The sequence below is a fragment of the Pelophylax lessonae genome, assembly GCF_965119305.1.
Source record: "Pelophylax lessonae genome assembly, chromosome: 3".
NCBI classification, from domain to species: Eukaryota; Metazoa; Chordata; class Amphibia; order Anura; family Ranidae; genus Pelophylax; species Pelophylax lessonae.
The window spans coordinates 507,649,277-507,674,439 of NC_138770.1; the positions used below are offsets into that span (position 1 = coordinate 507,649,277).

General features: G+C 41.8%; 1 protein-coding gene across 6 annotated transcripts in view; it reads right to left on the reverse strand.

Annotated features, from left to right (window-relative positions):
- The window catches only part of BIRC6 (baculoviral IAP repeat containing 6), an 807,095-nt gene that overhangs the window by 58,145 nt on the left and 723,787 nt on the right, over window positions 1–25,163 (reverse strand). For all 6 annotated transcript variants that reach the window (XM_082252286.1, XM_082252283.1, XM_082252284.1 and 3 more), the window contains 2 exons: window positions 15,276–15,486; window positions 2,651–2,796 (listed from right to left, as the gene is read on the reverse strand). In XM_082252286.1, the coding sequence (XP_082108412.1) occupies window positions 2,651–2,796; window positions 15,276–15,486 (357 nt within the window). The remainder of the gene's footprint in view (window positions 1–2,650; window positions 2,797–15,275; window positions 15,487–25,163) is intronic.

The following is a 25,163-nucleotide window of genomic DNA, read 5'->3' on the forward strand; positions in this document are numbered from 1 at the left end:
TCTTTCGCACTGTCAGGGGATTCAAGGCGTGTGGTTGCAGACCCAGCAGGGTGACCCACGTCTGCTGTAACAGAATCAGATTCAGGATAAGACAGATGAGGCAGGGGAAGGCGGGGGGGGGGGGGCACTTTTAGCTAGCCCGTCGCTCCAAAAGCCACCTCCACCTGGGACACAAGGGACTCCAGGAACCCCATCAGTGCATGCATGGATTGATAGTTGGGACCCGGAGGCACTCGCAGCCTCAGAGAGGGGATCAGGTGGGGAAATATGCTCCAAAGACTTCATAGGTCACCAGGGGGACCCCACAAAAGGTGTAAAACACTGCTAAGGGACAACCCCCACCACGCTGGCAACACCACCACCCGGTCACCAGGCACAAAGCGCCAAGCGATCCTCAGCAGAGAGTGAGAGGACCCCACCAGACTCACCACCCACAGAAACAAGCGCCTGCAGCCACCAGGATAATGCAATAAGCATGCGGCGACCAGGAAGTAAAATTATCTAGGAGAGCACCAGGGGATGAGGAGGGGCTCCCACTGCTGAAATCACCACCCACAGGGCTCCACTGTCATGGCCGCCACTATTTTCAATGGCAAACCACCGTAAAATGGCCACCGGACTACACAAACATGGCTGGGCAAGGGGGGTTCCTGCGGGAAGGAGAGAAACCCGGCGGTACGACTGTCCCAAGGAGGGGCCCACGTCCACCCCAAAACCCTCCAGGGGCAGAGAGGAGACAGCTACTCACCATACCAGGAACCAGGCAGGCACCGCTCCAGACAGAACCTCTCTCCATCAAAATGGGGGGTTGTCGGCCATAAGGAACACCGCAACTAAGGCCGAGACCCAGTCGTATGCTCCCTCGCGAGACATTTAACTCGCAGGCCAGCCCCTGTCCAGTGGGACTATGTCGCGGCTGACCTAGCTCGGAGCTGAGGTCTGTGCATGCTCGCTGGCCAGACTGGGGTGACCACTGGATCTAGATTATCCAGTCTGCTGCCCAGTCCGGCTGCTGATTGTAGATCTCACAGGAAAAATCCAGGAGAAAAAATTTCTATCTAAAAAGAAAAAAAATTGCGTGGCTACAGCAGAGAGGGAGTATACCCCCTGGGACTGCATATAGGTGTATGCAGATTTTCTGCCAAGTGTCCTACTCCTGTAGGGAGCAGTATAACCCAAATGTTTAAATACCAGGAGCTGTGTCCCTCAATGAACAAAAGAGAAACATTTTTTTTTACTATTTTAATACTGTTTTCGTTAGATAATAAAAAAACAAAAATGACTAATTACCACCCAAAGAAAGCCCAATCTGTCAAAAAAAAAAAACAAAAACAAAAAAAAACAGTATGATCCACCTGAATGCACAAAGTATTTGTGATAATATGTACAGTTTTACGAACACGTGTCTAAGTTGTGCTTATGCATTTAGTTTTGTTTTACCCTTAGGCACTGAAGGGGTTAAATTAGGATGCCTCATTAACACACCTGAAGCCTCAGCGGTTCTTGGTTGCTGGCTTACCACTATCCTCTTATTCCTAAACTGCAGCAGTTCATGCATCCATTAACTAAACAACCAATTTGTCTGCTGTAGGACTTTGTTTACTCTGTGTGTTTATTTACTATTTTACTGTACTATATGACTATTACTATGGTAAATTGTTTCCAAAAAGTCTAGCATGCATTTGGGGGAGGATGGGAACCTGCCCAATTTAGTTTTTTTGCTGGGGGGGGGGGGGGGATGGGGGGTGAGTTGTCCTTACAATCCATACCAGGATCCTTATTCTAGATAAGAGTCTGGTGGCATTAATATCCATTACACTTCACAGCTTAAAACGGGTTCCAGTTGGTGATACAGAGTGGTAATGTTAGTATAGTACAATGTGCATAAAGGTCCTCATTTCTGTTCGACAAAAAGACAAACTTAGGATATCAGTGCTACAAGTATTTGTTGTTAGCGGAAGTTGGGCCTAGGGGACATTGAACATCACAATTACAGTGAAAGTATAGAGGAATAGGAGGGGTGGGGTGAAAAGAGGAGGGGGAAGGAGTGAGGTAGAACACCAGGAGGGGGAATGACAGGGATGTCCAACTGACTGACAAAATAAAAAAGCCATTAGAATTGGGGAGCGAGGGTACTGTACGTTCAAGCACCCAACAGCCTCATAAAATGGGGGTTAAGATAAGTACCTCAGTGGCTCCATGTTAGAGGTCCAGGATATTATTAGTCACTTAAAATTAAGCTAGCAAAGGCATTTTTTTTTAACAATCTTTCTTGAAGGGCTACATTACCAGTTTCATTGACCTGTGTTTGATAACCCCACTGTAATTAGTCCTAAAAATTGGCAAAATTAATTTGCAGGACTTTGCAGAACATCCTTAATTTCCAAACTTCACAGCTTTAACAAAGAATTCAACTCAAGTTAAAGCAGCATCATCTACAACCCAATAACCGCAACACCGCACCTAGTTTAACACTGCTTTTACACAATTTCTTTATAAAATTCTAGAGAGGTTATGTTAGTTATCTTTGAAGATAACATAGGTTTCTCTGCATACAAGGGTTTTAAAATAATAGCTTTGCAAAATGATACCTTTATCTAAGACAATTATTAGGCAAACTTTACATTTAACATGGCAGTCTAGCGCTTACCTTGATTAGCTTGACGAAGGCTGGTGGTAGCAACATAGACTATCTCTGCAGTTTTCTGGATATCTGGCACAAGCAAAGTGAGTCCTTCTGGCTCAGGGTCAGAAGCATCTGATTTCACTCCAGCTTTGACCTTATCTTTCTTGGATCTGTAAGATATTAGGCAGGGATTTAAACAAAAAATGGCATTGTTTTTTTAAAAAAGGGCAAAGCAACATTTTTCTTACAACTTGTACATAATCATAGGTTCATTTCAGGCTCACATTGGAAATGTAAAGTGACACAATCTAGAATTTTAGCTTTTGCAAAACCGTATTAAATATTATTTCAGGTACAAATTTCATTTTAAATTGCAGGTTTGTGGGCTTAAAGGGGATCTAAATACAAAAACAAATAGGAATGTAATGCAGTTTTCCAGCCCTTGGATGTTATGGCTGCATTAGTTTCCTTCTGTCAGACTTCTAAAAGTACAGACAAAAATCCACAGATTTGCTAGAATTCCAGTGTCCTTGTCACTTCCTGCGCACTGAAATTATATCTCAAACATCAGCAGCAGCTTTCACAGCGATCTACTGTGAACTACATCATGCTTCTCCCTTATGTAATAGCGATGAGAAGAAGGGCATGGAGAGGTGTTTGTAGTCCAAATCAGGACAGCAAGATAGGATAATGGTAAGCACAAAGGCAACACCCAGTCCATAAAGTTCATGGGTAGGCATAAACTGAAGCAAAAGTAAGTCCAATGCACTCTTAGGGCAGGCTGATCAAAGAGCTGTAGCGGACTCTGTAGACCAGTGGTTTTCGACTCTGGGCCTCAGGACACAGTAACAGGCAAGGTTTGCAAGATAACTGAAATACATCACAGGTGATATATTTTGCTGCTCAGTGATTGCAGTTGAGAACCACTGCTGTAGACTGTAAGGAAGCAGAAAGGAGGAAAAGTGCCTCTAAGTGTATGAACCTTAAAATAGATTTGACCCCTAAATGGGGCTACTCACACAAATGTTTTTTTTTTAACATGGGCTCATCTGGTGTAAACAAGGATCTATATGCGTCTACTATGTCTTGCGGCCATACCCCCGGTAGATGTGCCTTCTCTGAGCGGTTGTCGGAAGTCTGATGATACTGGGTAAGATGCGGTGGACCACACTGAGGCGTAGAGTGGAGGAGGCGCCGGCTGGCAGAGTAACATCAGCGGGATCCACAATGACATGTTTCGGGGAAAGCATTGTGGATCCCGTTGATGTCACTCCTCCCGTCACTGCCTCCTTTACGCTGCGCCTCACATCGCCTATATCATTAAATACGTATATAACTGCAGTCTGTCACAAATACTAAAACGTTTTTCTGTTACTTACACGATTGTAAAGTTACACTTAATGGCAAGATAGACAAACTGAAGTTTTCTTTTAAACATAGGTACATAAATTTATTATGAAGGAAATCCTAAAATTTAAATGTCTTACTACTACTAAGCATTTAATTGACCTCCAGCTTCAGTACAAATTCACCTCTTGAACTGTAATCAGAGAAGGAGGACTGCTGCTCTCTGAGAAACACTTCCTGTTTAGTTAGAAGTACAGTTCTGCAGTTAAGAGTAACCATGTCAGCTCAGACTGCTGAAGAGTGACCATTGCTGCCACACAGTTAGCAGTGGCTCTTCTATGCAGTTTACAGCCAGGGAGTTTGTCCTAGGGCTAGAAATACATTAAACTCCCAACACATCTTTTATGTACAAACATAATGCACAAAGTCTTGTTGCCAGGCAGCGGGAGAATGCCGCAGTCTGTATTGAAAAAATTAAGGGACAAAGCCCTTTTATAAATCCTGAGGGATATGCAGCCAAACGGGTTATGTATGGAGGACTATCGCGTGATGGGCAGCATCCAGGTTAGAGTTGGACATATAAAAAGAAATCTAGGACTCACGGTCACCAGGGTGAGGAGGATCACTAGGCGCACGGCATCCCCTCGGCATGTGTGGTGGGAGACCCAGGCCAGCTGGGTTGGTAGACGGTCGCCTGGATGGTCTTTGTAGGTGTTGCAGCCAGTTTGGGACCGGGTCAGTGCCCAGAAAGACAAACAGAGCTGGTAACTCATCCGGGTGTAGTAAGGGCTGCACACCCCAAAGCCATGTTGTATTATGAGTAAACTGTTCATACACATTATATGCATTATGTCTGTACATACAGTGACAACAATGATGGAGTCTTTTTAGGGCTAGCTGTATGTTTTACACTTTGTCTTTTTTGTAACAATAAATATATAATCAATTTTACTTTTTGTACTAATATAATTTATTGGGTTACCATTTGACCAATAGGTTAAAGTTTATTAAAGTCCCATTAGGGGGGGTCCCTTCTCCCTTTTCTTTCCAGTCGGAGAGCACCCACATTAGGAAATGCTTTATCAACCAGCATTTTTTCTTCTATGCAATGCCAACCCACCTGGCTGGCATATCCTGGGAACTATCCTTGTAACATTAAGACATGTAGGTACTGTCATTTGAGTGTACCGGGCAAAACATTTGTTGCCAGAGCTACGGGTGAGGAGTTTTCCATACAACAATATGTTAACTGTGGCACAAATTTTGTAGTCTATTTGATTATTATGCGACCTACAATATGTAGGCTGCACCAAACGTCCCCTGAGAACCAGAATAGGGGAACACTATTGTGACAGAAAAAATGTAAATGTTAGAAATATTTCCAATGCAACAAGTCACTTTAGGTAATGCCATCAGGGTGATCTTTGCATGTTTCGTTTTAGAGGAATAGAGCGGCTGTCTCACTCATCTAGAGGAGACGATAGGGAGAGAAGGTTACTAGAGAGAGAGGCATGGTGGATTTTTAGACTTAATTCCAGATCACCTCGGGGGTTAAACCTAAGATGGGATCTAGATCTGCACATACATTAAACTGTCTCTCTCCAGAAGCTCTATTCCCTTTTTAATTTTTCTTTATTATTTTCATTGATTTTTTTATTTTCATTTTTATCTATATACACCATCATTGTGTAGTTCGTGGATATTAAGTGGCACATACATGGGTTTCCTTAGCATATGCTACAACTAATTCTAATTTTTGCTAATTGTCTGCAATTAATTGGGACAATGAATAGGTGGAGCCTGTGATATGATAGGCCTTGTAGGCTAAAACGCGTCAACTGATCTTATCAGCAGTTGTGTTCTGTGGTTCCTGAATAAAGATGAAGATTTTTTTTAAGAGCAACTACCGGTGTGCAGATCATCTTTCTACATATGCACCTGTGGATTGGGGGGGATCTCCTGAGTGGGGGTGGGGTGGGGGGGATGGACTACTGCCGCAGTCAGAGTCACAGGGCATTCCCTGGCCTGGGAGTTGTGGTAGGCCGGCGGATTTTGCACGCGGACGCACGAGATGGGTCTGTTATGTCCCGAATGTGTTGTACCCTTGGAGATGGGGATGATCTGGGTGTTGAGGACTCCCCTGGAGACTCGGCGATCCGGATCTGGGGAACCTGGGAGATGTGAAACTGAAAACCCTAGGCACTGACTAGATTGGGCAGTTATAGGTTTACCTGTTTATTTTCTTTTTCTTTCTGGGTTTTGCCTTAGTGTAATACAGACACCCTGTTGCCTTATATATTGTTGTTATTAATGCCTACAGGATGGTATTGTTGAATCACCCACCTTGCTTTGCCATACACCTACAGAGGAGCACTGATGCAGAGCCTGGCCTCTACACTATTTCCAACCTCTACACCTCTTAGGCCTGTACTCACGAGGGCCCGAAGGGCTTGATTGCGAGTGCCTCCTCTTTGTTCTGTTTGATTACCCGTACTGCTTTCTCCCTTTCTACTCTATATCCTCTCCGCCCTTTCCATCTCCCCTTCCACCTTTTTTCCCCCCTTTTTCCCCTTTCATCTCCCCCTCCTTAAACACCAAGGATCTCAACGTCCCTGAGAAACATAGGATGCTCCTTAATGATCTTAGGAGCTCGCATACGGATGTAGCATTCACTAAAGAAACCCATTTTAGGGCAGGGGGGGCTCCCTCTCCTCCAGAATAGATTCTTCCTATGCACGTATCCATGCCCCTAATCAAGAAGCTAAGTCTAAAAGGGTCTCTATCCTGCTCTGTAAAAAGATACCTTGGTCCTTATTGAACAAGTGCGTTGACTCAGGCAGCCGTTATCTTTTACTTAAGGGCCATATTGGCAGCACTAAGGTGACACTAGCTACTGTATATTCTCCAAACACACATCAAGAATTCTTCCTCTAAGGTACTCTCAAAACTAATGGAATTTGCAGAAGGCTGATACTTGGAAGGGACTGTAATGTACCCCTTGATCCCACCATAGACATCTCAACGGGATCTTCCTTGGTACCTCACGGCTCTAAAAAACGCATCCTATGGTCACTACATGAATTGCAGCTGGTTGATAACTGGCGCATTCTTCATGCAGGAGAACGTGACTATACTTTTTTCTCAACCCCACAACTGTACTCCTGCATTAATCTCTTTTTGGTCCACACACAGACTTCTTTCGTCAGTAATGGATGTCTCTATCGAACCAATTACATGATTAGACTACGCACCACTCACGTTGCAAATTTCCTTGGGATATTTGACCCAGAGTTCTGATTGGAAGTGGAGACCGAGAGTATTACAAACCCCTGAGGTGCTTGAGAATGTCACACGGGAACTTAATGACTATTTCAGTACCAATGACATCCCTAACAGCAATCCCGGTATCGTCTGGGAAGCGAACAAGACAGTCATCCGAGGCATATTGTTCAAACATGGCTCCCGCATTAAAAAACAGAGAGAAGCACAATTAAAACTTTTATCGGACCTAAAAGACCTTGAACGGCGACAAAACGAACAACCGACCCCTCCGCAATAGAGTAATTTGGTCCAACTTCGGAACCAAATCTCTGACCTCTTGCGGTTCAGGGCGAAGGTCACCTTGCAATCCTGCAGGAGATTGACAAATGAGGCAGGAGACAAATGCGGCAAACTCCTGGCAAACACGATTAGAGAACTCTGCACTGCAATGTACATACCCCACATACTAGGGACGGGGGAGGGGGGGGCATAAATTGTTTCTGCCAAAAGAGATTGTGCACTACTTTCAAGATTATTACTCGGCCCGTTATAACCGCCTCACTGGTGCAGCTCCTACACCATCTATAGACTCCTATCTTTCATCAACATGTCTCTCTCATCTTAACTTCTTAACTCACCAGAACGACAGACCCTAGGGACCGTGTTCTCATTAGAGGAACTACAAGCAGCACTCAACTCCACCAACTCAGGGAAAGCACCAGGCCCAGGCGGCTTTACCATTCAGTATTACAAATCCCTCTTCCCTTTACTAGGCCCTTACATGCATAAATTTTTTAATAACCTAGGTCAGTCTGTCTCCTTTGCCCCCGACTTCCTTTTGGCTCATGTCTCAGTAATCCCTAAGGAGGGTAAGGATCCATCTGCCTGTAGCAGTTATAGACCGATTTCTTTACCTAATACCGACCTGAAGCTTTTTACTAAGCTACTCGCCTCCAGACTCCAACCACTACTCCCTAGACTGGTCCATCTACACCAAGTGGGTTTCATCTCCTCTAGGGAAACGAGAGACAACACGACTAAGGTCATTAACTTTGTTCACTTGGCCAGAAATATGCTGACTCTGTGTGTCTTCCTGAGCACCGACGCAGAAAAAGCCTTCGATAGGGTCAGTTGGGATTTCATGTTTGCGGTTCTATGTAACATGGGCTTTGGCGAACTGATGCTTCAGTGGATCCTAAGTATCTATTCAACCCCGCGAGCCTCAGTGAAAGCTAATGGAGTATTCTTAGACCAGTTTACTATATCTAATGGCACTCGCCAGGGATGTCCCCCATCACAATCTTTTGTTTGCTTTATCTCTAGAACCCTTCCTGAACACCATACGTGCAAATCCGGATATTGCTGGCCTACAGATAGGAGACCATACTCACAAAATCTCAGCTGACTCTCAGATAAGTTCCCCTGACACCATTGATCTTTTTAGCTATCTGGAACAAGTATAAGGAGCATTCATCCCACTGACCATCACACCAATGTATTATGAGTTGTAAATTTTTAGCAGGGGTTCCCTGAGACCTGAAAATTATTTCAAGGGTCCCTCTGTGTTGAAAAGATTGAGACAGGCTGCTTTAAGGAATCCACACATCTCGCTACCAAATCTCATAGCAGAGTTTGACAGGCACGGCGCTGTCTCCAGCCTTATAATTATTTTTCTAAGTTCGCTGCCATGGCAGTTGCCATACCCCCATCTGTACGCTCGACCCTGCAACACAATTTCAATCAGAAATGGACGCCCATAGCGTTAAAATATCTGGGAACTAGAAAAAAAAAAATATCTGGGAATGCTTATTCCCCGAACCCAGCAGACGTTTTTAATTTGAACTTTCTTCCCCTGCTAAGCAAGGTTCGTACCCTGCTAGATAAATGGAAATTGGGCCTGCACTCCTGGTCTGGCCACTGCAATCTTCCTAAGATGAACATACTGCCAAAATTCTTATATCTTTTCCAATTATTGCTTGTGTCCATCCCCTTGACCTTCTTGAAGCAAACTAGTACACTTTTGTTTGCCAAGTATATTTGGGCTGGCAAACGCCTCAGACTCAGCAGACGTCTTCTGATCCTGCCTAAAAGCCAAGGTGGGATAGCCATACCAGATACTCACAAATACTATCTGGCGGCGCACCTTGGGAGATTAGTGGACTGGTGTAGACAGGGGCAACTAAAACTATGGACGTCCATTGAGCTGTATTGTAGTCCTGAACCGTAAGTAGGGTGCAGTGGTGCTTTAACCCTCTCTTAACTCACATCCTACTATAGGCAACAGCCTCCGTATCTATTCCACAATATGTCAAATTTCTGAATTATCTTCCCTTCACTCCCCGCTTTTCCCCGTCCTGGGGGACAAAATACTTGCAAGGGGGGTCTAACAGGCATGTTGGTGGTACACAGAACTTTAGAAAATGGGACATGCAAACAACAAGCCGCATGTTTACTATATGAGTGCAGATAACAGGGTGAGCGGATGATATGAACAATGCTGTAAAAGCTAAATGTGTATTAGAACAAATTTCTCTGGCACTGTAAAAAGTAGCAAATTATACTGGTGGATTATGAGCAGAAAACCGTGTTTCAAGAAGTGCCAGAAAGACAAAAGCAAATCCTTAATGGCTCTGATAAGGGCACAAATTTCAAAAGGTAACTATTGGCTGGCAGATATCAGTAAATGCAACCTTGCAAGATAAAAGAGAAAACTAAAACTGTGTTCCTATTTAACTTATTTACCACGTGTTTACCCATATTCAACCCTTAATAACGCCTTCCTTCCCAACAGCTATTCTGTTGCTGATTTTTTATTTTTTTTTAAACAGTTAACAGTGACACTTTTTTAGTTTTCATTCCTACTGTTCCCCATCATTTATTTTTTTACTGACATACAGACTACATGTAACATTGCGTTGACATAGGTGGGCAGGACAGAGGCAAGTTATGTGACGAAGAGGGAGGATGCTACAGGTAAGAGGCAGACACCATGTCCTAGGGACGGACCAGGAATTTTTAATTGTATGGACGCTTAGCAGTTCTGAAGCCACTCTGGAAAGAGAACGCTGCTATTGTTTTTATTTAACATTTTTTTTTTCATATGGCCACTTTAGGTGTCATGAAAAAAAACAAAAAAAACTATAAAATAAAAACTAGCACTAACTTCATCCAGGACCAAAATCTGAAAAAAGAACTGAACACATCTCCACAGGCATAATATAAAAAACCCCCACAAAATTAAAATATATAAATTCTAAAAAAAAAAAAAAAAAAACGTACATTGCTAATGCTATTCAATTTTAACATTTAAAGTCAGAAATACATCTGACAAAACTAAAAAAGTCTGCAATATCAAATAGTTGCTTTAAGACAGGGCTCGAGAAACCCCAGGCGCCAGGTCGCATTTGCGACTAGAATTAGCGACCTGGCGCCTGGGGTGCCCTAAAGGAGGTGTCCTGTCCATTTTGAGCCCCCACCTGCTTCCTGAGTGCACGGACTTCCGCGCCGTCCAAAAATTGAGGCCCTGACTTTTCGGCCTTCTTCTGTGAGATGAGAGGCTGGGGAACTGGCGCCCTCTTGTGGTGGCCGGGAGTAATGCCTGTTCTCAATGCCTTTCTATCTCCTTCCAAACAGGAGAGGAGAGGGAAGTTTTTGCAGGCTTCATCTTTCTGTCCAGTTACCTTTGCTTAAAGGTAAGTGGACAGGGAGTGGGGTTATTATTATTAATTTATTTTTTAAATTTAAAAAAAATAATTTTTCTTTTTTTTTTTAATTATTAAAAAAAAAAGAAAGGCTTTTTTTTTTCAATTCTTATTAAAAAAAATTATATATATATATATATATATATATATATATATAATCTCTTTTTTTTTTTTTTCCCTCATCAACGTGCCACAGCTGAAGGCCCCTTTCACACGGGCTGTCTAATCAGGTCCGCCTGTCAGTTTTTCAGGCAGACCTGATCGGACCGTTCATTCTCCTCTATGGAGCAGTAATCTGCCGCCATCTGATCCTGTCCGCCAAAAACAGACGGATGGTGGTTCTATTTTCTATCCATCCCGTGGATCGGATCAGATGGCATCGGATGGAAAGAGACAGACAGTCTGTTTCCATCCAATTGCGCTATAGAGGAGAGTGGGGTTCTATCAGTTTTATGAAATAAAGCTTGGTTGTTAAAAAAAAACAAAAAAAAAAAACTGGCTCTTAACTTTTTTTAGCTGGCTCCTAGATTTCAGGCAAATTTGTCAAGCCCTGCTTTAAGACATTCAGAGATATCAGATGTTTGGCTGCCTTAAAATCTCTGGAGTGTATTGAAAAGCCACAAATCAAATCTGCTAGATTTTCTGAAAGAAACTTATAAATTCAGTTGCAATATGACTAGATGGCAAACCCAGAGGAACAAAAGCAAAAAGACAGGCAAGTATACTGGTTGTTACAGCCAACTCGTGCTAATACCAATAAATTTTGTTTGCTTACTCCTTAGCAATCAAGTTTCTGTTTCTTACCATTCAGCACATTATCTATTTGTTGATGAATTGCTCTTTTGAGGCAGTTTCTTAGAAATTCAAGAAAACTACAGCCGTCAATGTCTTCAGCACAAGTTGTTTTGCTAAGCAAGGTATCTCACTACAAACTGTAGTTATGTCAGCGAAGCACAAGTTGCCTCTCTTGCTGATCAATAATACCGACTCAAGCACATTTAAATTGCTGTTTCTAGCCTATAGAAACTCAGCATGTCATGGAAATCTGCAATACACAAACCATAAACACAAAATCTATAACCCAAGATTTTGCTGTCCAATTTGGCAAACAGAAGTCCATAAAAAGGAACAAAAATGCAACGTGATTTATCCTAGCTCAACAAGGGAACAATTTGTCCTAAGTGACTTTGTTTATAAATATAAAACCAATTATGATTTGGGATAATACTAAACGCATTAATTGGCTAACACATCTTCTCCTTACACAGCACTTTCTTTCACAAATATGGGACACAATTTTATGCCAGCAAGCGTTTTTTTTTGTTGTTTTGCAGACCCTCTCTTTGTAAGATAGCTGGTACAGCAGAAAGTGCCTTTCATCTGTCTCTTGAGATCAGAAGAGAATTATATTTTGCCTTGGGATTTGAAGTTAAACCATTCCCCTTCCTACAAAATTTTGCATCATAAAAAAAAAAATATATATATATATATTTTCCCAGTATGCGTTCCCTTTAGATACTGTGCAAAAATTAATCATGTTCAAACCTTTACAATAGGCTCTTGTAATGATCTGTCTCTCTGGCACAGTTCACAAAACGGGTAATAATTGCAAACCATGCTCCAATTTAAACACTTTCTATGGTTTGCCTCCTGTTTCAGCAAATCTGTTTCCACGAAGCATAAATATACTACACTATCAAGATATAATAGGTTTTTCCCTGTATAAAAACTACAACCCAATCTCCAAAAAAGTTGAGACCCTGTAGAATCTACATTAGTAGTAGTTGACTATGGGGGTATGAGGTATATGTGTTCTGTGGATTGTTAAAATGTTTTCCCATTAATTTGTTATTCTATTAGACCCCAGATCTCTCCGCTGGCCTGACTGGCTGCTTCAATGGTAACTGCCAGGTAAACAAAGAAAATAAATCAGAATATTCTTTCTCATATAACAATCCCCAAAAAAATGTAAATGTAAAAATCAAAATTTCTTAACATTTTAGTAAAAAAATTTTTTCTGCTACATATTTTTGGTAATAAAAAAAAAAAAAAAAAAAAAAAAAAAATCGCAATAAGCGTATTTTGATTGGTTTGCGCAAAAGGTATCACGTTTACTAACTTTGGGAAAGATTTATGTCATTATTGTTTTTTTTACTAGTAATGGCGGAGATCTGCGATTTTTTGCAGGACTGAGACACTGCGGCGGACAGATCTGATTTGACACTTTTGGGGGACCAGTGACATTACTACAGTAATCAGTGCTATAAATATGCACTGTTACTGTAGTAATGACACTGGCAGGGAAGGGGTTAACCCTATGGGTGATCAAAGGGTTAAATGTATGCCTTATGCTTACGTGTGTGTGTAGCATGCGGGTCTTCTCACACTTTCTCTGACGATTGGGGAAGGGAGGGGGCGATTGCCGCCTCTCCTCCTCTGGCCCAACTCCCGCTGTGTCTAAATAACACTAGGAGTCCAGTGACGTAGGTCTACATCGCTGGATGCAGGGGAGCCGCACTGCCGCAGTAGGAGTAGGAGTAGGAGTATAGATTATTATGCCCCCAATTACCTTTCAGGAGGGATGGGCCACCTCCAGGCTCACCTGCCCCCTATCTATCCATTAGCTTGCATGTGCTCCCACTGTGGAGACTCTTTTAAATTCATTAGAGTTAGGACTGCAGGTAACAGGGAGCCTTGACGTGGCCCTGCAGCTTTCACATGCGTTTGCAAATGTGTGCTAACTAAACCCCTGTATTGACGCAAACTGTTAGACAGGCCAATTTGGTTGGTAAGCAGACTGGTTGGCAAATTGAACTGGGAATTTTATCTTTGTTTGTTTCTAATAGCCCCTACCCAATTCACACATTCTCAGGTAGCTACCCATTCCCCATCTAACACTACATTTTCTGTAAACCTTCCCACTAATATTTATACTACATTCTCTGGCTGTTCGTTCCCCTTCCCCAACCATGACACATTCTGACACTTACCCAGTTTCAGTTTTAAAATAGAAATGCAAGGCAAAACATTTGTGGGTATTGTATACACACACAGTACTGTGCGCAAGTTCTAGGCAAGCCTGAAAAAATGCTGTAAGAATGCTTTCAAAAAATATAGATCTGAAATTGTTTATTGTTATTAAGTCCTGGAAGTGAAGGCTGGCGGTCAAAGTAGGCTATGTGTACAATAAACATAATGCTGCCAGCTCTTCTACCACTATCTGCACTACATTCTCCCACAGCATTTCTCGCACTGTCTGCAGAAACTTATGTTGCAGGACTCCATCCACTGTACACATTGCACCATTTTACTTTCTGCGCCTGTGTCCACTAAACTCCACCTTCGATCACTCATTACAATACCATCTCCACTACATCCAACCTGGTCCTTGTGCTTTGTAAGCTACCTCAAAACTATGATCCCTCAGCTGCTGCTTTGTCACCAATTTTGTGTTTTAGGCATTTTGCACCCCTTATTATCCACTGTGCTATCCCCTTTGTCTTCACAAGAGGCCACTGTAGAAATGCAAACTTCCAAACAAATATAAAATGCTACACAATTTCAAAAGCATGTAGAAGTCCTGCATAGGCTAAACTCTGTGCCTGACTAAAACCACTAAACCATTCCTCTGGCGAAGTTCAACCCTTTGTTAGAACTGTTATGTGCCACAGCTGTAGCACAAATTTACACACCAGGATAAAAGGAATTTACAGTTGTCAAAGACATGGGGCAGCAGATCGGAGGAGTCTGATCACCCACCTGAGTGAGCCCTAAAAACGGTAGCTACCCTTTTTACAACGCACAGTATGCCTTTAGGGGCAGGTTATTCATAAAGTAACCGAGTTACAACCTTCATGCTCCTACAGTAAACTGTGCAAATGATCAGAGTTGTGCTGTGTAAGAGGTGGGAGGAAATGCCATGCATGAGAACTGAAATAAATGCAAGTGCATTAGCCACTTATAGCAGTGGGGGACATCTTTTTTTGTTTTTTTTAGTAGAAGAGATTGAATTTTCTTTTACATGCCAAGGATACGTCATATGCATGGCAATCAAAGGGTTAATAAAAGCTCACAGCAGCCACAAGCTTGTTTCAAAAAGTAGAAGTTAATCTGAAGTCTCCCCTCTTTGCTAAAAAAGTGATGTGGTGGTTATAAAACCACTCAATCATTTTTAAAGACCTTGGTGGTGACTACTTAAGATACAAATAGCACTTAGTGTATTTATTCTTCAATACTATATATCAATGATGAAGGCAAAATATTTTTATAATACCATAAGCAAGGGCAAACCTATAGAAAACGTATAATAAAGGCATTTTATTAGTAATACAATTGTGTACCTTAATCTGTTGGTGTATGTGTCTACACAAGTTTTCATTTTTGCCAGGAGGGTGCCTACAGATGCTTGTGACTCTGTCTGTTCCTCCTCTTCTTCTCCATTAGCCCCGGACAATGGAAGCAGCAGTGGTACCAGTGCTACACATGAAGCGATGGCTCGAAGCAGCTCCAGTAGAGCCCGATACAAAGGCACATGTCTAGCCATATCCAACACTGGAGGAAAAAAAAAAAAAAAAACGAAAAAGGGTAAGTTAACTAATTTTTGGAATGTTCTTGTAGACAATTGCCTTCAACTGCCTAAAGGTGCAAATGCCACTGACCCCATGCTTACCAGTAGGGAGATTTCCTCAAAGTCCTCCTGTCCTACTGTTTCACACAGGGCTCTGCTGCACAATAAATCTCCCTGATCCACTCCAAAATGCATTCTATATATTCTTATGGTGAATGCAATACAGAGAGGAACCAGAAAATTGAGTTCACACCAGATCCCAGAGTAACAGAGGACATGTTATGGACAATATTATAGACTTAAAAATGAAACTACCATTAATTCATTTAAAACAAAGACTGGATGTTTATTTTAACATGTAAACGTTTTCACAAGAAGAGGAACAAAAAACAAAAATAGTTTTGGACCACAGTCAATGGATTTTATGGGCACACAACACTCATTAATAAAATATAATAATTTTTGTTAAAGCACATTTAAAATCATAAAATCAATAAAAACCCAAGAAAAGCCAGCAGCATATTTGCACCTATGTGTCAATAAGGGTGGTGGCCCCGATTACGATACACAGTAATGTCCACAAAATACAACAATCAGTAGTGCCACCATCCCTGTACATGGGGCTCGACATGTTTGGCATAGTTGTTCTTCTTCAGGAGAAGATGCTACAAAGATAAAGATGTTACAAAAACGTTGGTTGGGAGAGGAAACTAAAGTTATGTCACCAGTACAATGCAAATATTAGGCTAGTGAGGTGCTCCATACAGCATCAAAAGTTAAGAGGATGCAATATGAATGGGTACAAGCCTAAATGCAGGTAGAAGGCATCCCCCCTTAAGTGGTATAAACAGTCTATCATAATACTAGTAATCCTTATAGAAATATACAACTTGAGAGTATATGTAATAAATTCAGGTGATCCGAAAAAGATGCAGCCAAAACTATTTGTGACTGGGGACTATGGGGGTCTCGCCATAAACAGTACCTGTATACTGGCTCCTGACTAGGCTTCATCCATAAGCCTCCATACAAAATAAGACCTTAGGTTTTTCACAAGATCTGGGGTCCCCGCCCCCCACCGCATCTTACTAATTTTTGTGATTTTCACAATAAATGCATGTCTAATACATTACCGATTAAAGTAATTGGGGCCTTTTAGGACCAGCAGATGCAAAGTGCTGAAGTAACACATTGCACCACGCACTGAGACAATGCAAATATGATGGGCATGTGCTGTAGTGAATCCCAATGCACGGTTAAGCAATACTTTGCATTGTGGTGCCAAGAATGGTGCATTTATGGTGCACAGGCTGCCTGTGAAAATGAACAGGCTGCCTTTACTCAGCACGTTAAGGTGCAACATAATGCATAGATATGAATGGGCTCTTACTTTTAATTGGGCAGTATCCCCCCCCCCCCAAAAAAAAAAATTTACATTTTTCAGCAAGCTGTAAGATTTTATAATATGTCCCAGAGCTTCTTATGACTAACTGGCAGCATACCTTGAAAACTGTGAACATGCTATATTGGCCAGCAATGGATATATAGGTCTCGCCCACTCACACACACACCGTTATATTAATTCCACATTAAACAGTCAAATATGGATTTAGACTAGAAATTACTAACACAAATTATGATGACCTTTTCAGATTATAGCTACCGCTATGCTAACCCTGCAATGCTTTTCGCCAATACCAGTTACTGCATTACACATGAAACATTTGTGCCATTATTGATTTTAGTGAATGGAAGTTAGTAATTGTTAGCAGGTTGAATTCTCAAATACCAAGCTGTGACCTTGTGCAGGTTCCTTTTCCTTTTGCCTTAAGCACCACAAATTACACATGTTGAAGTGAATACAGCGTAGAAGAAAGAGCCTTAGAGCAGTAAAGTTATATGCTTTTATTACATGCTGTTAAATTACACATAGGTAATCAATACCACCAACATAGGCTGCTGTCTTAGTATTTTAAAGGATATTCATTCACCCTAAAAAAAAAAAGCAGTTATGTTTCTCATTTCTTATATACAAAGGAAAAAACGAAATCAATAAACAAGGTCGCATAAATAGCTCTATATAATTAACAGCTATATGATTTTTATTTGGTGTAGATGAAACCTTGATGTTTCATGTTAATATATAAAATTATTCTGAATCAACATTTCATATTCTTGATATACGTCTGCTGTACCATGTACTTGCATAAAAAAGTATCCTGTTCTCTCAGGGAATGTGATCACAATTGAGAGAAATTATACAACGACCTGGAATATCTCAGTGAGAAGCAAAGCAATGCCTACGGAGCTGACCGAGTGACAGGCTACACAGCAGTGGGTCTTAGCAGGTTTGCGGATTTGCAGATATTTAGTTACCTAAAGTTCTCTGCAAGATATAGGCGTAAAAATTGCTCCCTCCTTACAAGATTTCCATCTGCTGCCATACCAGAATGTAAACAGAGCTGTGCCAAGAGCCTGCACCCTGTGCGATTTTGGCACAGTTACTGGCGGCTAACGGAAAGCTACCGATATCTACTTGCGATCGGAAGCTTTCTAATCATATAACTGCTGTGACAGCCAATGACAGCAGTGACATGATCAGAAACTCCACCCTGCCTCCCGGCATCAGAAACCTCTTAAAGGACCAGGAGGCCCCGTCAAAGAGGTTAAAACCTTCTGCCTTTACAAAAACTTTAAAAGCACTATATATTAACTCAGTGGCCACTTTATTAGATACACCTAGTTAGTACCGGGTTGGAACCCCATTTGGCTTTGGAACTACCTTAATTCTTCGTGGCATACTGTAGATACAACAAGGTGTTGAAAACCTTCCTCAGAGATTTTGGTCCATATTGACTTCATAGCATCACGCAATTGCTGCAGATTTGTTGGCTGAACATCCATGATGCAAACCTCCCGTTCCAACACATCCCAAAAGTGCTCTATTGGATTGGGATCTGGTGATTGTGGAGGCCATTGGAGTACAGCAAACTCATGGTCATGTTCAAGAAACCAGTTTGAGATCATTGGAGCTTTTTGACATGCTGCATTATCCTGCTGGAATTAGCCATCAGAAGATGGGTACACTGTAGTCATAAAAGGATGGACATGGTCAGCAACAATATTCAGGTAGGCCGTGGCGTTTAAACAATGCTCAATTGGTACTAAGATGCCAAAAGTGTGCCAAGAAAATATCCCCCACACCATTACACCACCACCACCACCAGCCTAAACCATTGATACAAGGCAGGATGGATCCATGCTTTCAGTTTATGCCAAATTCTGACCCTACCATCTGAAAGTCGCAACTGAAATTGAGACTCCTCAGAACAGGCAACGTTGTTCCAATCTTCTATTGTCCAATTTTGGCGAGCCTGTGCGAATTATAGCCTCAGTTTGCTGTTCTTAGCTGACAGGAGTGGCACTCGGTGTGGTCTTCTGCTGTTGTAGTCCATTCGCTTCAAGGTTCGATGTGTTGTGCATTCAGAGATGGTATTCTGCACACCATGGTTGTAACGAGTGGTTATTTGAATTACTGTTGCCTTTTTATCATCTCAAACCGGTCTGCCCATTCTCCTCTAACAAGGCATTTTCATCCACATAACTGCTGCTCATTTGATATTTTTTCTTTAGACTATTCTCTGTAAACCCTTAGGTTGTACATGAAAATCCCAGTAGATCAGCAGTTTTTGAAATACTCCGACCAACCGGTTTGGCACTAACAACTATGCCAGGCTCAAAGTCACTTAAATTACCTTTCTTCACCCCTCTGATGCTCGGTTTGAACTTCAGCAAGTCATCTTCACCACGTCAAGATGCATAAATGCATGTTGCATACAATGTGATTAGCAATTTGTGTTACCAAGCAATTGAACAGGTGTACATAATAAAGTGGCCGGTGAGTGTGTGTATATGTATTTATAGTCTGTAATCCCAATAGCATAATGATTTTTCAAAAGCTTTAATAAACATTTTTATAGCTTTAAGAAAATTTTTTATAGCTTTAAGAAAAATGTCCGTTTTAAACATTTTCAGAATGACAACACTCCCTTAATGTCTTACAGTGCAGCTAAGACACTGTTACCCTACACACGTGTCAGCAAAAATAACACACATACAGTATATATATCTATTAATGAAAAAAAATATAAACATAGAAAACATAGAAACTGCATTAAAGGCAATGCGCCAGGAGGTGTCTTATTTTAAAAGTGCAAGCTAGATGGGAGTTTTAATAAAAAAATAAATAAAAAATGAGGCTTTACAAACAGAAGAATACTATTAATCTTGGTAAATTGTTTTAAATGGCCTGCATCATGTTCATTGTGCTACTAGAGATCCTTATAGGAGCTCCAGTCTTTTGCGTTTATTAAAAGTCAGCAGCTACGGAGGCGCTTCCCTTCCTGACATAAATCTGTACTACCTGGCGAATCAGCTGTCCCAACTATTTCACATAGATAAAATAGACCAGCATAAATTTGTCTCCCTTCTTTGTCTCACATGGTCACATCCCAAGGCAGACAGACCCTCTATATGCAATAATGAGTGGACAGAGGGGAGCTGAGATCCCAGGTGACACTAAATCTCTTCTATACCAATACAGGCGCCAATGGGACGTGGTGTCTGATAAAACTTGACATCCCTAAATTTTACAAATTTACACCATTATGGCATAATACTTCCCTATTAGAATTCCAATCTATCCCACACTCATATGGAGTGCCAGAGGTATCTACTGCTTATCCCATTTACTGACAAACGGAAGCCTTAAATCATTTAAAAAGGTTGAACGTCGAGTTCAACCTACCAAACCATGTGTTTTTTAAGATTCCTACAGATACGCCAAGCGCAGTTCACCTCTGTCTTGTGTTGATACAAGGATCTGCAAGCTTTTTTTTTTTGTTCAATCCGCTAAACAAGAAACAAAACACGTGTATACCCTCTAACGCTTTCTTCCCCTCCCAGTCAAAGGCCAATTATCTAGTCAGGTGCAGCTTAGCTTTAGGAACATGTTTAATTCTATTTCTTACAATGCATTTCTTATATTTTACACAAGTATACAATAGTTTGGTGGACTCCCGTTAAGTACCTCCCTCTGCAATCTTTTACGATATAGATATAGAATATATATATATATATATATATATATATATATATATAAAAAAAAAAGCTGAACTAAACTTAATGGGCTGTTAAATAGATATTGAACAGCGCTAACTCCTTTTTCCAAATCGTTTAACATTTTGAATACTGCTTAATTGGATAAAAGCAATCCAGTTACGCTAAAACAATATAAACCGGTTATACCTGAAGCACACCGATGACATTGGATGTTACAAAATTTAATTTATAGTTTAAAGGAAGAGAACAAGTTTTTGGGTTGGCTGTGTTGCTAGGGAAGTCATTAACATTTCCAAGTGTAATAGGGAGGCACAGCAGGTGCACTTGCATGAGTAACACAAAGGTATTGCAGCTACGGTACACTATGAAACCACACGCTGAAAGCAAGCTACACAATACAAAGTCTTCTCATTTCTAATTAAAAGCTTTCCACTCTGCACAGCTGCCACAGACATAAAACAGCTCAGGTAATACATTTCCTGAAGGTCTCAGCTTTCCTCCCACCGTTGCTAAATAATTCAGCACTGCAGGCTTTCCCAGTCCTCTTCAGAGCACCTATCCAAACATATGAATATGGCTGTGTTTGCTTCTGGCTATCATGTCAGTTCTACACGTTTTATGCTCTACTGCATCTTAAGCTCATAAGTCACGACTCTTCGTCACAGGACTTTGCCGATGTGTGTTTAAAACATCTAAGATTGCAGCTCCCTGAGGCTCAGTCAATGTCTAGTGGCAGCCACATAAAATCTGCCAAGTCCTACTAAGAAAGGAAAAAAAAAAAAAAAACGAGGTATAAAGAAAACTGTGTGACTGTGTGTGTGTGTTCACAGCGTTTTACTTTTTACACATTTTATGTTACAGCCTTATTACAAAAATGGATTAAATTCATAATTTTCCTCAAAATTCTACAAACAATACCCCATAATGACAAGGTGAAAGCGGTTTATTTTAAATATTTGCAAATTTATTAAAAATAAATAAATCACACGTACATAAGTATTAACAGCCTTTGCGCAATACTTTGTTGAAGCACCTTTGACACCAATTACAGCCTCAAGTCTTTTTGAGTATGATGCTACAAGCTTGGCACAACTATTTTTGGGCAGTTTCTCCCATTCTCCCTTGCAGGACCTCTCAAGCTCCATCAGGTTGGATGGGGAGCGTTGATGCACAGCCATTTTCAGATCTTTCCAGAGATGATCAATCAGGATCAAGCCTGGGCTCTGGCTTGGCCACTTAAGGACATTCACAAAGTTGTCCCATAGCCACTCCTTTGTTATCTTGGCTATGTGCTTAGGGTCGGTGTCGTGTTGGAAGATGAACCTTCACCCCAGTCAGGTCCAGAGCAAGTTTTCATAAAGGATGTCTTTGTACATTGCTGCATTCATCTTTCCCTCGATCCTGACTAGTCTCCCACTTCCTCCTGCTGAAAAAGATCCCCACACCATGATGCGGCTGCCAATATGCTTCACTGTAGAGATGGTATTGGCCAGGTGATGAGCGGTGCCTGGTTTCCTCTAGACATGACGCTTGCCATTCAGGCCGAAGAGTTCAATCTTTGTTTCATCAGACCAGGGAATTTAGTTTCTCATGTCTGAAAGTCATTCAGGTGCCTTTTACAAACTCCAGGCAGGCTGTCATTTGCCTTTTACTGAGGAGTGGCTTCCGACTGGCAACTCTTCATACAGGCCTGATTGGTAGAGATGGTTGTTCTTCTAGAAGGTTCCCCTCTTTTCACAGAGAAATGCTGGAGCTCTGTCAGAGTGACCATCGGGTTCTTGGTCACCTCCATGACTAAGACCCTTCTCTAATGTTCGTGCAGTTTGGCAGGGAGGCCCGCTCTAGGAAGAGTCCTGGTGGTTCAAAGCTTCTTCCATTTACTAATGAAGGAGGCCACAGTGCTCAATGGGACCTCCAATGCTGCAGACATTTTTCTGTACCCTTCCCCAGATCTGTGCCTCCTGTCTCAGAGGTCTACAGACAACTGCTTGGACTTCATTGGCTTGGTTCATGCTCTGATATGCACTGATAACTGTGGGACCTTATATAGACAGGTGTGTGCATGTCCAGTCAACTGAATTTACTACAGGTGGACTCCAATCAAGTTCTAGAAAAATCTCAAGGATAATCAGTTGAACAAGATGCACCTGAGCTCAATTTTGAGTGTCATGGCAAAGGCTGTGAATACTTATAAACATGTGATTTTTTTTATTTTTAATACATTTCCAAAGATTTCAAACAAACTTCTTTCACATTGTCATAATGGGGTACTGTTTGTAGAATTTTGAGAAAAATAATCAAATTAATTTTGGAATAAGGCTGTAACATAAAATGTGGAAAAAAAGAAGTGCTGTGAATATTTTCCAGATGCACTGCATATAATATATAACGCAGACGCCCCACAACAATCCACTATATGTCAAAATACAAAAAATAAGCAGCAACCATAAAAATAACGTGTAGAAAAAAATAAAGATGCAGATCAAGTTATGTGCGCTGCTTGTTTTAGATGTATACTGCAGCCTTCAAAATTTCGACTTGCCTGCTCACATTTGGTGAGAGGAACTAAGCTGAGGGCGAGTGTGGAGCCTCATCGGAGGGGGGTGTGGGAGCGGATTCTCCTGCCAGCGATTGATCAGGAAACTGGGGAAGGCAGAGAGAGGAGAGCCAGCCAGATCACACAGAGGGGAACTCCTAATTCGTACGGGCAGGCAGTTTTATACTGACAGGAAGAACTACAAGGCAACAGCCACAAAAGATGTCGGTAGTTATAGTCCATTCATTTACAGAACATGGTGAATTAATGATGCACCAGGGCAGGTGCGGGCCTGTGCAGCCGCGTTTTCTTTCAATTGCGGAAGTTTTTATCTTTACACACTGCTCAAAAAAATTAAAAAAACACTTTTTAATCAGATTATAGCATCAAGTCAACTGGGATATTGATCTGGTCAGTTAAGTAGCAGAGGGTATTAATCGGTTTCAGCTGCTTTGATGTTAATGAAATAGGTACACTAGATGGGCAACAATGAGACAACCTCCAAACAGGAATGGTTTTACAGGTGGAGGTCACTGACCATTTTCTTTCCTCTACTCATCTTTTCTGACTGTTTTTCACTTGTTTTGCACTTAGCAAAGGGTAAGTGTCTCTATTGGTAGCATGACGCGATTTCTGGACCCTATAGAGGTTGCACAGGCAGTCCAACTCCTCTAGGATGGCACATAGATACGTGCCATTGCCAGAAGGTTTGTCATGTCTCCCAGCACAGTCTCAAGAGCATGGAGGAGATATCAGGAGACAGGCAGATACTCTAATGCCTCTTACACACGTACCGATCGTCGGCCGAACGATCGGCCGTCTTTTGTCCAGGGCTGTCTTGTCTGTTGAAAAGTGCAAAAGACTGCACACAAATTTTGTCGGCCAACAACAGCCGACTGCAGAAGTGATGCCATGTGATGGTTAACTTTCCTTGTCTTTTTTCTTTCTGAGCATGCCCAGTCTTGCAAATCTGCTGATTGTCGGCCGAATTCTGTACTGATTGGCAAACAATCGGCCGCTCTCGTGTTGGCCAACAAAAATTTTAATGCCTGCACGACAGATTCTGTTCGGCCGAAAATGCGCCGTCGGCTGTCGGAAGCATCATACTAACAAGCATACAATCGGCCGACGATTGGTACGTGTGTACGGGGCATAAGAGTGCTGGACAGGGCCGTAAGTGGTCCTTAACCCATCAGCAGGACAAGTATCTGCTCCTTTGTGGAAGGAGGAACGGAATGAGCACTGCCAGAGCCCTACAAAATGACCTCCAGCAGGTCACTGGTCTGAATTTCTCTAACCAAACAATCAGAAACAGACATTTATGAGGGTGACCTGAGGGCCCAATGTCCCCCAGTGGGCCCTGTGCTCACTTCCCCGGACCAGGGAGCTTGACTTGCATTTGCCATTAAACACCAGAATTGGCAGGTGTGCCAGTGGCGTCGTGTGCTTTTCACAGATGAGAGCAGGTTCACTCTGACAGACGTGAAAGGGTCTGGAGAAGCCGTGGAGAACCTCATGTTGCCTGTAACCTTTAAATTGGGTTCAGGAGTCTCCATGGGGTACTTCATTCAAAACTATTCCGTAAAAAAAAAAAAAACACAAACACAAATAGCTACAAAAAAAGAACAAACTATCATTAGGTTCAGGATAGCAGGTTGCATCCAATTCCAAGATCTATTTTGATTCTCTTTGTACTATGCACTTGTAACAGAGCTCCAATACCCAGCCTAGGTATCTCCTCTGTATCATCCTTGAAGCGGAGGAAGTACTAAAATATCTAAGGCAAAATCCCCCCAGTAACTGGACGACACACAGTTCTGGGAGTCAAACTAGAATGCATTGTTTATTGAAAACACAAGAGATCTACACTCTGCCGAAACCCCTCCCTCTTCGAGTCATCCCCCACACACACATCCCATAATAAGCTTACAAGGCAGACAGGAACAATAGGACAATGGAATGCAGGTATTCACAATAACAAACCCCACACCACTAGCATGGGTC